The sequence below is a fragment of the Liolophura sinensis genome, chromosome 8 (genome assembly GCF_032854445.1).
Source record: "Liolophura sinensis isolate JHLJ2023 chromosome 8, CUHK_Ljap_v2, whole genome shotgun sequence".
In the NCBI taxonomy this organism is placed as follows: domain Eukaryota; kingdom Metazoa; phylum Mollusca; class Polyplacophora; order Chitonida; family Chitonidae; genus Liolophura; species Liolophura sinensis.
In genome coordinates this window covers 57,732,209-57,748,117 of record NC_088302.1, presented here as the reverse complement: position 1 = coordinate 57,748,117, position 15,909 = coordinate 57,732,209, and the positions used below count along the sequence as shown (strand labels likewise).

The 15,909-nt window shown below is 41.4% G+C and overlaps 1 protein-coding gene across 1 annotated transcript in view; it reads left to right on the top strand.

The window, feature by feature from the left end:
* The window catches only part of LOC135473007 (uncharacterized), a 161,361-nt gene extending 146,082 nt beyond the window's left edge, over positions 1-15,279 (top strand). The window contains exons 7-11 of the mRNA XM_064752773.1: positions 670-2,151; positions 5,454-5,589; positions 8,936-9,037; positions 9,895-10,068; positions 11,989-15,279. Of these exons, the coding sequence (XP_064608843.1) occupies positions 670-2,151; positions 5,454-5,589; positions 8,936-9,037; positions 9,895-10,068; positions 11,989-12,249 (2,155 nt within the window). The 3' untranslated portion in view covers positions 12,250-15,279. The remainder of the gene's footprint in view (positions 1-669; positions 2,152-5,453; positions 5,590-8,935; positions 9,038-9,894; positions 10,069-11,988) is intronic.
* The last annotated feature ends 630 nt before the right edge of the window (positions 15,280-15,909 follow it).

Here is a 15,909-nt window from a genome sequence, read left to right as displayed (position 1 = left end):
TTTTATGTACGGTATCCGGTCGCTGGCCGCTGTCGTATAAGTGAAATATTCTTGAGTACGGTGTAAAACACCAATGAAATAAATAAATAAATGTACGGTATCCCTTCACATGGTAAGCCTTCACACGACGTCCCTTCACATGGTAAGCCTTCACGTGGCAACCTTCACACGGTAAGCCTTCACATGGCATCCCCTCACACAGTAAGCCTTCACATGGCATCCCTTCACACGGTAAACCTTCACATGGCAACCTTCACACGGTAAACCTTCATATGGCATCCCTTCACATGGTAAGCCTTCACATGGCAACCTTCACACGGTAAGCCTTCACATGACATCCCTTCACACGGTAAGCCTTCACATGGCATCCCTTCACATCGCATCCCTTCACATGGCAACCCTTCACATGGTAAACCTTCACATGGCAACCTTCACAAGGTAAACCTTCATATGGCATCCCTTCACATGGTAAGCCTTGACATGGCATCCCTTCACATGGTAACCTTCACATGGCATTCCTTCACATGGTAAGCCTTCACATGGCATCAACTTGAAGACATGGTAAGTGGCCAGTGTAAAGATCAGAGCAGCGACTAGAATGCTCTGGTCTCCTACTTTGGTGTACTAAGTGGCACAGAGTAATCCTGAGTGGTGTTGTTGTTGTTGCAGGTATCCAGAGGGATCCTATGGGTCTCACAAGAACAACAGATCTGGGGCCAGGCCTTTTGGCTCTTATCAGAGGTCTTCATCTGGTCCCTTTCATGAACCCACAGGCTCTGAGAGCAGCTCGGATGGGCATGGCCAGTCAAAGAAGCTGGGAGAGCGGGCATGGAGGAGTGTCCAGTCCTTGCCGTATCAGGCGTCCAGTCCCACAGGGACCCCACCACCTGACGCCCGCAGCAGTCGCTGGCTTCATGCCCAAGGTCCCGCCTCGGGGGAAGTGTCACCTGTTAACACATTGCCTCGTGTTACGCCCCAGAGAAGGGCATCGGACAACTTTCAGGCAGCCTCTGTCAAGGTCAGCTCGTCCTTCAACACAACAGTAACGTGCATTTCCTCGCGGGCAACCACGTCCAGGGAGAGTCTGACCAATGGAGATGTTGACACTTCTTCCCCTTCAGTCAGGGAGAGAGTGTCCAATTTTGAACGTTCAAAGTGTTCTGAAAGGCTGAATACCAGTGCTAATGTACCATCGCCAGCAGGGACTCAAGACAGTGTCTCTAAAACCAAAGCTGTAAACAGGTCCAGTGAAAACCTCTCAAACTCTGCTCCCAGAGAGCCAAATCGGGTGGGATCTCCCACAACTCATAATGGGCGACGGCCTAAAGAACAAAGCCGTGTGGAATCTCCAGTTAACAATAGCAGATATCAATACAACGATTCAAAACGTGTGGAATCCCCAGTCAGTGACAGTAGAGGTCGATATTACAAAGACCAGAGTCATGTGGAATCCCCAGTCAGTGATAGCAGAGGTCGATACTACAAAGCCCAGAGTCATGTGGAATCCCCAGTCAGTGATAGCAGAGGTCGATATTACAAAGCCCAGAGTCATGTGGAATCCCCAGTCAGTGATAGTAGAGGTCGATATTACAAAGACCAGAGTCATGTGGAATCCCCAGTCAGTGATAGCAGAGGTCGATGCAAAGACCCTCGTCACGTAGAATCAGCAATAAGTGACAAGAGAGTTGGGTCATCATCAGTCAATAGTACCAGCAGCCCTGTGTCTGTAACCAATAACAGTGCTATCATTGGTAAAAATGTGAAAAGAATCTCGGTAGACAATTTTGCTGCCAGTCCATTGAGGACGTGTACCAACAGTGCTCCCAAGCCGAGTCCACGAGAGGAAATGAACGCTGCTCGACCAGAAACGTTAGCAATCATCCATCGGCGGGAAAAGTCGCGAGAAGAGGAGGAGTGTGATCGGCATGCCAAGCTATTGGCTGGTCAGATCGATGATTCCAGCCTATCACAAGTCATCTCTCCACCATTTGAAATGAGAAGTGCCATGGATTACATGAATGGATTATTTGAAGTCACCTCTCCTAGTGATAAAGGTCAACCAAGATCAACCTCTTCAGCATCCAAGAAAGATGTGTCACCGAAAAATACAGCGAGATCAGTGGATACCAACAAATCCTCGAGTGACAGGAAGTGAGTAGCAACAACTCTTCTTCTCTTGATGAAAAGATATAAATATATGGATCAACATGGTTCCTGCAAACATTTTGCTGTTTTAGTTGTAATAATTACTCTATTAGGGTTAAAGATGGTGTTTGTAATGGTATGTATACATTCAAACCAGTATCTGGTGCATTGTTTTTGAATAGTGTTGTTTTGAAAATAATGGTAGTGGGTAGGAGATTTCGAGACAATTCAGCCAGTCCATCCATGCAGTGAAAATGGTTGGACATTAAAGGTTTACTCACACGTAACTGACCAGTCGCACTTAAGCGTGTATAAAAAGTTCACAATGCAGTGAGGGCCTGTTAGTAGTACAGCAGTACATGTATGTGGGGCCCTGTTAGTAGTACAGCAGTACATGTATGGGGGCCCTGTTAGTAGTATAGCAGTACATGTATGTGGGGCCCTGTTAGTAGTACAGCAGTACATGTATGTGGGGCCCTGTTAGTAGTAAAGCAGTACATGTATGTGGGGCCCTGTTAGTAGTACAGCAGTACATGTATGTATGTGGGGCCCTGTTAGTAGTAAAGCAGTACATGTATGTGGGGCCCTGTTAGTAGTACAGCAGTACATGTATGTATGTGGGGCCCTGTTAGTAGTAAAGCAGTACATGTATGTGGGGGCCTGTTAGTGGTAAAGCAGTACATGTATGTATGTGGAGGCCTGTTAGAAGTACAGCAGTACATGTGTGTATGTGGGGACCTGTTAGTAGTAAAGCAGTACATGTGTGTATGTGGGGGCCTGTTAGTAGTACAACTTTATATGTATGTATGTGTGGGCCTGTTAGTCGTACAGCAGTATATGTGTGTATGTGGGGGCCTGTTAGTAGTACAGCAGTACATGTATGGGAGGCCTGTTAGTAGTACAGCAGTACATGTGTGTATGTGGGGGCCTGTTAGTAGTACAGCAGTACATGTGTGTATGTGGGGGCCTGTTTGTAGTACAGCAGTACATGTGTGTATGTGGGGGGCTGTTAGTCGTACAACTTTATATGTGTGTATGTGGGGGCCTGCTAGTAGTACAGCAGTACATGTGTGTATGTGGGGGCCTGTTAGCACTACCGCAGTACGTGTGTATGTGGGGGCCTGTTAGTAGTACAGCAGTACATGTGTGTATGTGGGGACCTGGTAGTAGTACAGCAGTACATGTATGTATGTGGGGGCCTGTTAGTAGTAAAGCAGTACATGTGTGTATGTGGGGACCTGTTAGTAGTACAGCAGTACATGTATGTATGTGGGGACCTGTTAGTAGTACAGCAGTACATGCGTGTATGTGGGGGCCTGTTAGTAGTAAAGCAGTACATGTGTGTATGTGGGGGCCTGTTAGTAGTACAGCAGTACATGTATGTATGTGGAGGCCTGTTAGAAGTACAGCAGTACATGTGTGTATGTGGGGACCTGTTAGTAGTATAGCAGTACATGTGTGTATGTGGGGGCCTGTTAGTAGTACAGCAGTACATGTATGTATGTGGGGACCTGTTAGTAGTACAGCAGTACATGTATGTATGTGGGGGCCTGTTAGTAGTACAGCAGTACATGTGTGTATGTGGGGGCCTGTTAGTAGTAAAGCAGTACATGTGTGTATGTGGGGGCCTGTTAATAGTACAGCAGTACATGTATGTATGTGGGGGCCTGTTAGTAGTACAGCAGTACATGCGTGTATGTGGGGGCCTGTTAGTAGTAAAGCAGTACATGTGTGTATGTGGGGGCCTGTTAGTAGTACAGCAGTACATGTATGTATGTGGGGGCCTGTTAGTAGTACAGCAGTACATGTATGTATGTGGGGGCCTGTTAGTAGTACTGCAGTACATGTATGTATGTGGGGACCTGTTAGTAGTACAGCAGTACATGTATGTATGTGGGGGCCTGTTAGTAGTACAGCAGTACATGTGTGTATGTGGGTAGCCTTTGGCTGTCTGCCATCTAACAATTTATTTTGAGGATTAGATGATCCAGGATTAGGTAGACCTGGTATTTTGTGTACCCTAGTTCTTCTAAAATTTGAGGCAGTTATTAATAGTGTAGAGAGTAGAATATTATATTTCTCTACAAGCCTCTTGGAAAAGTAAAGATATGATTATGTTGTTTATTAGATGGTCTAATCATGTGAGAAAAAAGAAACTCAATATTCCAGCTAGAATGAACATACCAAATTTTAGAAGAAATAGGGTAGATCTCTCTGATACCCACAGGAACCAGACTTTTCTCTAAGTTTGGGAAGCTGACATCTTTCTACTCAAGTTTTGAGAGAAGAATTCAAAGGTCATATCCATCAAGGATGGTAATTCCCCTGTTTGACCTGCCTAAGCTTACTGTCATTCAGAGAACAGCTGCAATGTTGACAGAGTCTCCTACCCACATACTGGCCACTGCTGTGTTTGATCTCTGAAGCACTCACTAGGTAGTCTTCACCCCAGTGATGGTTGTAGATGAAAATCAAAAAGTCCATAGATAGGCTATCAGAGTGTACCAGGTGACTTTCTGTTTTGAGGCCTAGGCTTGTGTCTGGTACTTTACCCCAAAGTTAGTGTACATGTATTCATGCATGCACTTTGTGGTACAAGGTGCCTGGTCTTGTAGGTGTGTACCTAGGATTGGCACAAAATAGCCATGGGGTGAGTTGAATATGTAAAAAAAGCAAACGACTTTTTTGCATGATGTACCCTGGAATTATTCCAGATTCCTGACTTGGATGATGATTTAGGTTTCTGGGTTGGTATAAATGGGATGGAAGATTTTGCAAGATTCCTGGGTACACCACTTTTGTTACTTTTTCTGTTTGATAACCATTATATGACACAAGTTTTAGAAGATTTTATGCAGCAGATAAAACCTGGGCTATTGTTTCACACAGCAGACAAACTCTTGACTATTTTATCACACAGCAGATAAAACCCTTGGCTATTGTATCACACAGCAGGCAAAACCCTTGGCTATTGTATCACACAGCAGACAAAACCCTTGGCTATTGTATCACACAGCAGACAAATCCTTGGCTATTGTATCACACAGCAGATAAACCCCTTGGCTATTGTATCACACAGCAGATAAACCCCTTGGCTATTGTATCACACAGCAGACAAAACCCTTGGCTATTGTATCACACAGCAGGCAAAACCCTTGGCTATTGTATCACACAGAATGCTTTCACATTTCTGAGTTACCGTAATATGGAAGCTTCATCACTAAAGCTGTGTCATTTAACACAGTGGTCCATTGCTGAGCAAGTCTCGGCTATATTTAATCTGATTGTTGTTGTTTTTTCCTGCATAGGAGTGAGTCTCCATTGCCCGCTAACTCTCCGTACTGGATCTCCTCTGCTAAAGCTAAGCTGATAGAGCGCATGAGGGAAACCGATTCTGAGCAGCTCACACTGGGGGAAGACGAGGACAGCATTGAGCAGAAAAAGGTAGGGAATTACCCTTGGTATTGGTGACTATACATTCAGTAGAAAAAGGCAGAGAAACCAAGTTATTTGGTACACTTGACCATAGCATAAGTTTAGCTTTCAGTAGAAAAAGGCAGAGAAACCAAGTTATTTGGTACACTTGACTATAGCATAAGGTTAGCTTTCAGTAGAAAAAGGTAGAGAAACCAAGTTATTTGGTACACTTGACTGTAGTATAAGATTAGTATTCAGTAGAAAAAGGTAGAGAAACCAAGCTATTTGGTACACTTGACTATAGCATAAGGTTAGCTTTCAGTAGAAAAAGGTAGAGAAACCAAGTTATTTGGTACACTTGACTGTAGTATAAGATTAGTATTCAGTAGAAAAAGGTAGAGAAACCAAGCTATTTGGTACACTTGACTATAGCATAAGGTTAGCTTTCAGTAGAAAAAGGTAGAGAAACCAAGTTATTTGGTACACTTGACTATAGCATAAGGTAAGCATTCAGTAGAAAAAGGTAGAGAAACCAAGTTATTTGGTACACTTGACTATAGCATAAGGTAAGTATTCAGTAGAAAAAGGTAGAGAAACCAAGTTATTTGGTACACTTGACTGTAGTATAAGGTTAGCATTCAGTAGAAAAAGGTAGAGAAACCAAGTTATTTGGTACACTTGACTGTAGTATAAGGTTAGCATTCAGTAGAAAAAGGTAGAGAAACCAAGTTATTTGGTACACTTGACTATAACATAAGGTAAGCATTCAGTAGAAAAAGGTAGAGAAACCAAGTTATTTGGTACACTTGACTGTAGTATAAGATTAGTATTCAGTAGAAAAAGGTAGAGAAACCAAGTTATTTGGCACACTTGACTATAGCATAAGGTTAGCATTCAGTAGAAAAAGGTAGAGAAACCAAGCTATTTGGTACACTTGACTGTAGTATAAGATTAGTATTCAGTAGAAAAAGCCAGAGAAACCAAGTTATTTGGTACACTTGACTGTAGTATAAGGTTAGCATTCAGTAGAAAAAGTAGAGAAACCAAGTTATTTGGTACATGTGCCTATAGCATCAGGTTAGCACTGATCAGAAAAAGGTAGGGAAACCAAGTTATTTAGTACGCTTGACTATAACATAAGGTAAGCATTCAGTAGAAGAAGGTAGGGAAGTTATTTAGTACATGTGACTACAGCATCAGGTCATGTACCGTGTATTAGTATTTCGTATTATTAGTACGAGTATTTGTGTATTCTAATGCGGCGATTTGAATGTGGAATGTGAGTGAAAACAACCTACTCAAGATCCTCACAGAACTGAATGCTTCAAATGCATTTGACCCAGATTAAGAAATAATAAAGTATTGAAACTGATTTCCATGACAGTTTTTAATGGTCTTTTGTCTGACATACACATGTACTTCATGTTAGTGATGTAATGTAATTATCATTTTAAGGGCTTTTTGTCTGACATACACATGTATTTCATTTTAGTGATTTAATGTAATTATCATTTTAATGGTCTTTTGTCTGACATACACATGTACTTCATTTTAGTGATTTAATGTAATTATCATTTTAATGGTCTTTTGTCTGACATACACATGTACTTCATGTTAGTGATGTAATGTAATTATCATTTTAATGGCCTTTTGTCTGACATACACATGTACTTCATTTTAGTGATTTAATGTAATTATCATTTTAATGGTCTTTTGTCTGACATACACATGTACTTCATGTCAGTGATGTAATGTAATTATCATTTTAATGGTCTTTTGTCTGACATACACATGTACTTCATTTTAGTGATTTAATGTAATTATCATTTGCTGAGAATATCTTGATTTATATTGGCTATTGGTATGGCTGAGAAGTGCAGTTTGTAAGTTTTTACGCTGTTGTCCTTTATGTTAAGATAATATTGCAGGCAGATATTTGTGTACGAAGGACTAAAGCTAGCGTGGGTTCATAGTGCAGTTTTCATTCTGAACTGACCATTAGTATCAAACCAGAATGTACTACACTCCAGCCATTGACACGTTCAGAAATTTGAACTGACCAGCTCAGATATGTAAGCTGACCCGTCCAGATATTTAGGCTGACCCGTCCAGATATTTTGGCTGACCGGTCCAGATATTTAGGCTGACCAGTCCAGATATTTTGGCTGACCAGGTATTTTGGCTGACCAGATATTTAGGCTGACCAGTCCAGATATTTATACTGAGCTGTCCAAGTTTGTGGGCAGGAGGTTAGCCAGGTACAATGATGGCCTCCCACACATACAGCCAGTTTGATGAAGCACTACTATAAAGTGTGTCTAATTCTCTTTCGTAAAATTATCCACAGATATACATGTACCAGCTTGCTGCAATGTCTCACTTTCCTTGTATTTGTATTTTGGCATAGTTTGAGACAACTTGTGACGACACATAGAATGTGAATGCTGGGAAATCCTTTCATTATACAAAACAGAGAATACAGTTTTCAGTCCTGTTTTAAAGTGTATCTATTTTATGCCATTGATTAAATCTAAAACTGGGTGTTTTTTGTTTTAAATTATTAAGTAACAGCTGGAAAAAATAAGTACACTGATCTAAAGAGATACAAATTCTCCTTGTATCTGCCATACAAGTGAGTGAGTGCCACTTAGACAGAATGGGTTACCAGATATGATGGGTGCACACATGTTCACCAAGGATAGAAGTGTTAATTTGGCTAACAGCTGCCTGGGGCTGGAGATTTGTGGCTCTGGTTTATGGCCCCTGGGTCGGGCAGTGTTTTACACCACCCAGCTACATGTATATTATACAGCAGGTTTCATTTCTCCTCTGCTCATTGTTCACAGCTGGCCTGAGTTCTTGTTTGTTCTGGTAAGAGGAGTTATCTTCCCTTGTTTAGCAGCCAATTCATAACCTGACCACACATGAACACTGTAAGGATAATGTTGAAGCTGTGACTTTGCTCAATGGGACATGGAATACTAAATTCTCCTTGATTATTATGCTCTGTGAAAGTGAACAGTTGTTGAGCAGAGTTGAAGTGAACAGTTATTGAGCACCGTGGAAATGAACAGTTGATGGCCAGAGTGCAAATGAACAATTATTGAGCAGAGTGGAAGTGAACAGTTATTGAGCAGAGTGGAAGTGAACAGTTATTGAGCAGAGTAGACGTGAACAGTTATTGAGCAGTGGAGAAGTGAACAGTTATTGAACAGAGTGGAAGTGAACAATTATTGAGCAGTGTAGCAGTGAACAGTATTGAACGCAGTAAAACCTAATGATTACCCACCAAAGAAAGAAAGAAAGACATCAGAAAATTCGTTTTTGTGGTGTCTGTTACGTGTGAGTGTAAACTGTGTATTTTGTGTTCCAGGAGGAACTGATGACCCGGATCAACCAAAAACTTAAAGTTCTACAGGAAGCCAGGGATGACGTGCAACAGGATATTGATGGCAATAATGCATTGGGCAAACAGGTAAGTGTGAAAGTAATGAGAAAGGATGGTGGGACTTTCCATTATGTCTGATGACCAGACAGCTTCAGACACAGTTTGTGTCCTGTTGTACCTCATGACCAGACAGCTTCAGACACAGTTCATGTCCTGATGTGCCTCTTGAGGAGACAGCTTCAGACACAGTTTGTGTCCTGATGTGCCTAGTGAGAAGACAGCTTCAGACACAGTTTGTGTTCTGTTGTACCTAGTGACCAGAAAGCTTCAGACGCAGTTTGTGTCCTGTTGTACCTAATGACCAGAAAGCTTCAGACACAGTTTGTGTTCTGTTGTGCCTAATAAACAGACTTCAGAAACAGTTTGTGTCCTGTTGTGCCTAATAAACAGACATCAGACACAGTTTGTGTCCTGTTGTGCCTAATGACCAGAGAAATTCAGGTGCAGTTTGTGTCCTGTTGTACCTAATGACCAGAAAGCTTGAGACACAGTTTGTGTCCTGTTGTACCTAATGACCAGAAAGCTTGAGACACAGTTTGTGTCCTGTTGTGCCTAATGACCTGACAACTTCAGATGCAGTTTGTGTCCTGTTGTACCTAATGACCAGAAAGCTTGAGACACAGTTTGTGTCCTGTTGTACCTAATGACCTGAGAACTTCAGACGCAGTTTGTGTCCTGTTGTGTCTAATGACCAATAGAATTTTACATGTACGCAATGCTGGACACAAAAAGAAAACTATAAATTTATACACAGTTCATGTCCTCTTGTGTTTCATGACCATAACTTTGTGGCTTCTCCCATTCAATAAACTGGCTGCTATCGTGTGGAAAATTAATGCTCAATCAATCTAAGACATTAAGTATATGGCTTGTTCATTTCTCAGGTCTTGGAGACAGTAGAGGAAAAGTGCAAAGGTCAGAATGAGAAAGACAAGTACAAGTCCTACATCGGAGACCTGGAAAAGATTGTCAGACTTTTGCTGAAACTGTCGGGATTGCTGGCGCGTGCTGAAAATGCTTTGAGCTGTTTGGCTCCAGATGCTGACCAACAACAACGGGTAAGGATCTTCATGATATGGCAGTATTGGTCTCTTTGAACACAGAGCATGGGAAATGCTGCCTCTGTAGTTCATTTAGCATTCTTAAGAAGTTAAAAAGAAGGTAAAATTTTCTCCCTTGTAGTTGTCAGTGTATGGTTTTAATCTATGGGTTTTGCATCAAATCCTGGACAAGAAATCATGATTCTACACTGTGCCGGTCTAGTAGTCTACTTTTAGCATTGAGATCTACAATATTTTATCAGGTCTCCATTTTTTACAAGCTAAAGAAGAAGCATTAGTGCTTGATATGTACATAAATGCTCGAGACTGTTATCAAACCACCAGTACTAACACACCTCATGACCAGTACTAACACACTTCATGACCAGTACTAACACACCTCATGACCAGTACTAACTCACTTCATCACCAGTACTAACACACTTCATCACCAGTACTAACACACTTCATCACCAGTACTAACACACCTCATCACCAGTACTAACACACCTCATGACCAGTACTAACACACTTCATCACCATTACTAACACACCTCATGACCAGTACTAACACACTTCATCACCAGTACTAACACACTTCATCACCAGTACTAACACACCTCATGACCAGTACTAACACACTTCATCACCAGTACTAACACACCTCATGACCAGTACTAGCACACTTCATCACCAGTACTAACACACTTCATCACCAGTACTAACACACCTCATCACCAGTACTAACACACCTCATGACCAGTACTAACACACTTCATCACCAGTACTAACACACCTCATGACCAGTACTAACACACTTCATCACCAGTACAGACACACCTCATCACCAGTACTAACACACCTCATCACCAGTACTAACACACTTCATCACCAGTACAAACACACCTCATCACCAGTACTAACACACCTCATCACCAGTACTAACACACTTCATCACCAGTACAAACACACCTCATCACCAGTACTAACACACCTCATCACCAGTACTAGTACACCTCATCACCAGTACTAACACACCTCATCACATTGGAGAACATTATCAAACCACCAGTACTAATACACCTCATCACCAGTACTAACACACTTCATCACCAGTACAAACACACCTCATCACATTGGAGAATATTATCAAACCACCAGTACTAACACACCTCATCACCAGTACCAACAGACCTCATCACTAGTACTAATACACCTCATCACATTGGAGAACATTATCAAACCACCAGTACTAACACACCTCATCACCAGTACTAACAGACCTCATCACTAGTACTAATACACATCATCACATTGGAGAACATTATCAAGCCACCAGTACTAATACACCTCATCACCAGTACAAACACACCTCATCACTAGTACTAATACACCTCATCACATTGGAGAACATTATCAAACCACCAGTACTAACACACCTCATCACCAGTACCAACAGACCTCATCACTAGTATTAATACACCTCGTCACATTGGAGAACATTATCAAACCACCAGTACTAACACACCTCATCACCAGTACCAACAGACCTCATCACTAGTACTAATACACCTCGTCACATTGGAGAACATTATCAAACCACCAGTACTAACACACCTCATCACCAGTACTAACAGACCTCATCACTAGTACTAATACACATCATCACATTGGAGAACATTATCAAACCACCAGTACTAATACACCTCATCACCAGTACCAACAGACCTCATCACTAGTATTAATACACCTCATCACATTGGAGAACATTATCAAACCACCAGTACTAACACACCTCATCACCAGTACTAACAGACCTCATCACTAGTACTAATACACCTCATCACATTGGAGAACATTATCAAACCACCAGTACTAACACACCTCATTACATCGGAGAACATTTTGACAATAACTGCATTGTTGTTGTTGTTATAGAGTGCCCTGGTAGATAAGCGTAATCATCTCATGGACCAGCATGAGGAGGCCAAACGACTCAAGGCAGACATTGACAAGAGAAGAGATGTTGTGGCGGGAATTCTGAAAAACTATCTGAATGAAGAGGAGATTGGAGACTACATGCATTTTGTGGAGATGAAATCTCGACTGACAATAGAGTTTCAAGAACTGGAAGATAAAATAACTCTGGGTCAGGAACAGTTGCAGGCTTTGAAGAGAAGCATGCCAGATGATTCCTGAGTCAGCGTTTGGTGCTGTGCCTGGCTACATTCAACACATCGTACAAGACGATCAACCGTTCCATTAACATCTTCACCATTATCGAGTCGCTTGGTTCCAAATATGGTGACATTTTCCTGTGAGGATCTGTAAAAAGACGTGGGATTTTCTGTCCAGTAATAAAAAACTATCCCAAAAACTTGCCAAGAAATGAGAATGTGGGAGAATCCTCCATACATCGCCATGGAAATGTGTTGGGTTTGGCATTGAGGAATCCTCCATACTTCGCCATAGAAGTGTGTTGGGTTTGGCATTGAGGAATCCTCCTTACATTGCCATAGAAGTGTGTTGGGTTTGGCATTGAGGAATCCTCCTTACATCGCCATAGAAGTGTGTTGGGTTTGGCATTGAGGAATCCTCCATACATCCCCTTAGAAGTGTGTTGGGTTTGGCATTGAGGAATCCTCCATACATCGCCATGGAAATGTGATGGGTTTGGCATTGAGGAATCCTCCATACGTCGCCATAGAAGTGTGTTGGGTTTGGCATTGAGGAATCCTCCATACATCACCATAGAAGTGTGTTGGGTTTGGCATTGAGGAATCCTCCATACATCGCCATGGAAATGTGATGGGTTTGGCACTGAGGAATCCTCCATACTTCGCCATAGAAGTGTGTTGGGTTTGGCATTGAGGAATCCTCCTTACATCGCCATAGAAGTGTGTTGGGTTTGGCATTGAGGAATCCTCCTTACATCACCATAGAAGTGTGTTGGGTTTAGCACTGAGGAATCCTCCATACATTGCCATGGAAATGTGATGGGTTTGGCATTGAGGAATCCTCCATACGTCGCCATAGAAGTGTGTTGGGTTTGGCATTGAGGAATCCTCCATACATCACCATAGAAGTGTGTTGGGTTTGGCATTGAGGAATCCTCCATATATTGCTGTGGAAATGTGATGGGTTTGGCACTGAGGAATCCTCCATACTTCGCCATAGAAGTGTGTTTTGTTTGGCATTGAGGAGTCCTCCATACATCACCATAGAAGTGTGTTGGGTTTAGCACTGAGGAATCCTCCATACATCGCCATGGAAATGTGATGGGTTTGGCATTGAGGAATCCTCCATACATCGGCACAGAAGTGTGTTGCGTTTGGCATTGAGGAATCCTGAGCCTGTCATGAAAGAGCTGGACAAATTTGGTGCCTTATCATTGTGAATTGTGAAAGTCATCTGATGGGTTATGTGACCAATCATGTGACAGCAGGCACTCACCTGATGGGTTACGTGACCAATCATGTGACAGCAGGCACTCATCTGATGGGTTATATGACCAATCATGTGATAGCAGGCACTCAGCGTTGCTGTGGAATTATGTGATTTTAACTGAAGAACCTAAAAGTCCAAAATGTACACGAGTTATTTGCAAGAAACCGTCTTTCACCATGGCTTCATGAACATTTAAAGATGTTGTAAAGGCTGTGTATGCCAGGTGTTGTGATATGAAATGTACATGTCTCAGTAGACCACTTGATCGAGTGTGAGGGGACAGAGACTCCTTAAAAGTAGTGTGTCTGTGTCAGGATTCAGATTGCCCCAAGTCTCATTTGCTGTACATAATGTAAATAGCTCAGTGTACAATTTACCCTCAAGTTAACATTTGTATTCTAGCGCTGGCTACATGACAAACGTCTTGAATGGATACAGGGGTATGCGGCATGAGCTGATCAATCTGCTAATATAAGTCAGCCATGATTTGAGGAGATACTCATTAGCGTGGAAGCTGATCCTAACACAAGTATTAATACAATCTGTCTATATGTTATACAAGCAATTTTTCTTTTTGTACGGAATTTACATGTCTTGTCTCCAGGCTTATCAGCAGTTTATTTAGCAAACTTGTTTACATTTGACCTGGCTGCCGTCGTATAAGTGAAGTGTTCTTATGTATGGGGGAAGATACCAGTCAAATGAATAAATAAATAAATACATTTGACCAGCCCTAGTTCTTGGGGAGAAATTTAGTCTCCTACAGTAATGTATAAAACAGGGGTAGGAAGAATTTGGAGGGGGGTTTTGGACCAAATGATATATTTCAAAAACCCTAAGAATGTGATAAATTTTTATTTCAGTCTTAGCTCGCCATTAAAGGTGCAGCACAAAGAGGATGCGTTCAGGTATCAAAGTCTCACAGCCAATGTTTTAGGAATCTATTGTTTGGGCTCTTAAACATCCGGATAATTTTTGTCAGATTTTATTACAGCCAAACTCCATTTTCTTAACTATTTTTATCCATCATTGTCACATTAATATGAATTTTTTTCTTTAAAGTAATACAACTATTTATTACCCATGGGGTGTTTTCATACCATTGGAATTCTTAAAAAAAAAATTGAAAATGTTTACATTTGTGAACATGTGTATATAACGACACTGAAAAGATATTATTATAAATATCAATTAATATTTTTAACAACTTGTAAGTCATGCCTTTAAGGGTATCATGCTTATTTTCAGAATAAGTGGGGTATATATTTTATTCAAAGTCTGATGATGCCTATGTCTTATTTAAGTGCTACTGCATTCTCACAGTTACTATTCCTGTCCATTTTACTTGTATGCATCACATCCTAACGTGTCAATAGCCTTACTCACTGGGATGTTTGACATGACTGAGAGCTGTATTTTTTAATGTCTCTTGGCAGACTGGACACCGTCCAGTGTCATTGTGTTTATAACCATTTACACCAGCATGGAATCCTAGGCACCAGCTTCCTAACCCTATATAACATAGGCTGTGGTGGTGGCTGGCTGGTGAATGTGATATCTGTACAAGTACACACACTGTGGAATATGGGGTACTCTTTCTGATATGTTAAATGCTTTACAGCTTTTTGATTCTTAGTAACCAGGATAAGGCTGTAACTTTTTCAATGCTGTCAATAACCCTGTATTTTTTTCTGTGCCAAGTCCAACCTTCAGATTTGTGCTGAGTGTTTTATTTCCAGAAATATTGTGTGAAATAAAATATTTTGTCATTGACACAAGAAATACAAGAAGCATTTTTTGGGGTTGTCTTTACTTTTAGTTTTGTATAAGCTGTTAGTTTTATTCTTTTAGCACATTTTTCCTTTTTAATTTTATTACTTGTGTGTTTTATACAACCATCATCAATAATGCTGACTTGTCTGTCCCATGTATAATATGATACACATAATATACACAATATACATTATATTCACATAATACACATAATACACAAACATAATATACAGATATAATACATGTTGAGATTCCATCATTTTTCTCACAGCCCTTTAACTCACATTTACACTACTTAACCTGCAGACTCACACGTGTTAAGTGAAGAGTTTTAGTGCAGGTGAACCTGGTGTCACCACATCCACTCACCAGTGTTGTAGACCGGGATATGCTTGTCACCAGTGATGAAGGCGGGGATATGGTTATCACCAGTGATGAGGCTGGGATATGGTTGTCACCAGTGATGAAGGCGGGGATATGGTTGTCACCAGTGCTGAAGGCAGGTATATAGTTGTCACCAGTGATGAAGGCGGGGATATGGTTATCACCAATGATGAAGGCAGGTATATAGTTGTCACCAGTGATGAAGGCGGGGATATGGTTATCACCAATGATGAAGGCAGGTATATAGTTGTCACC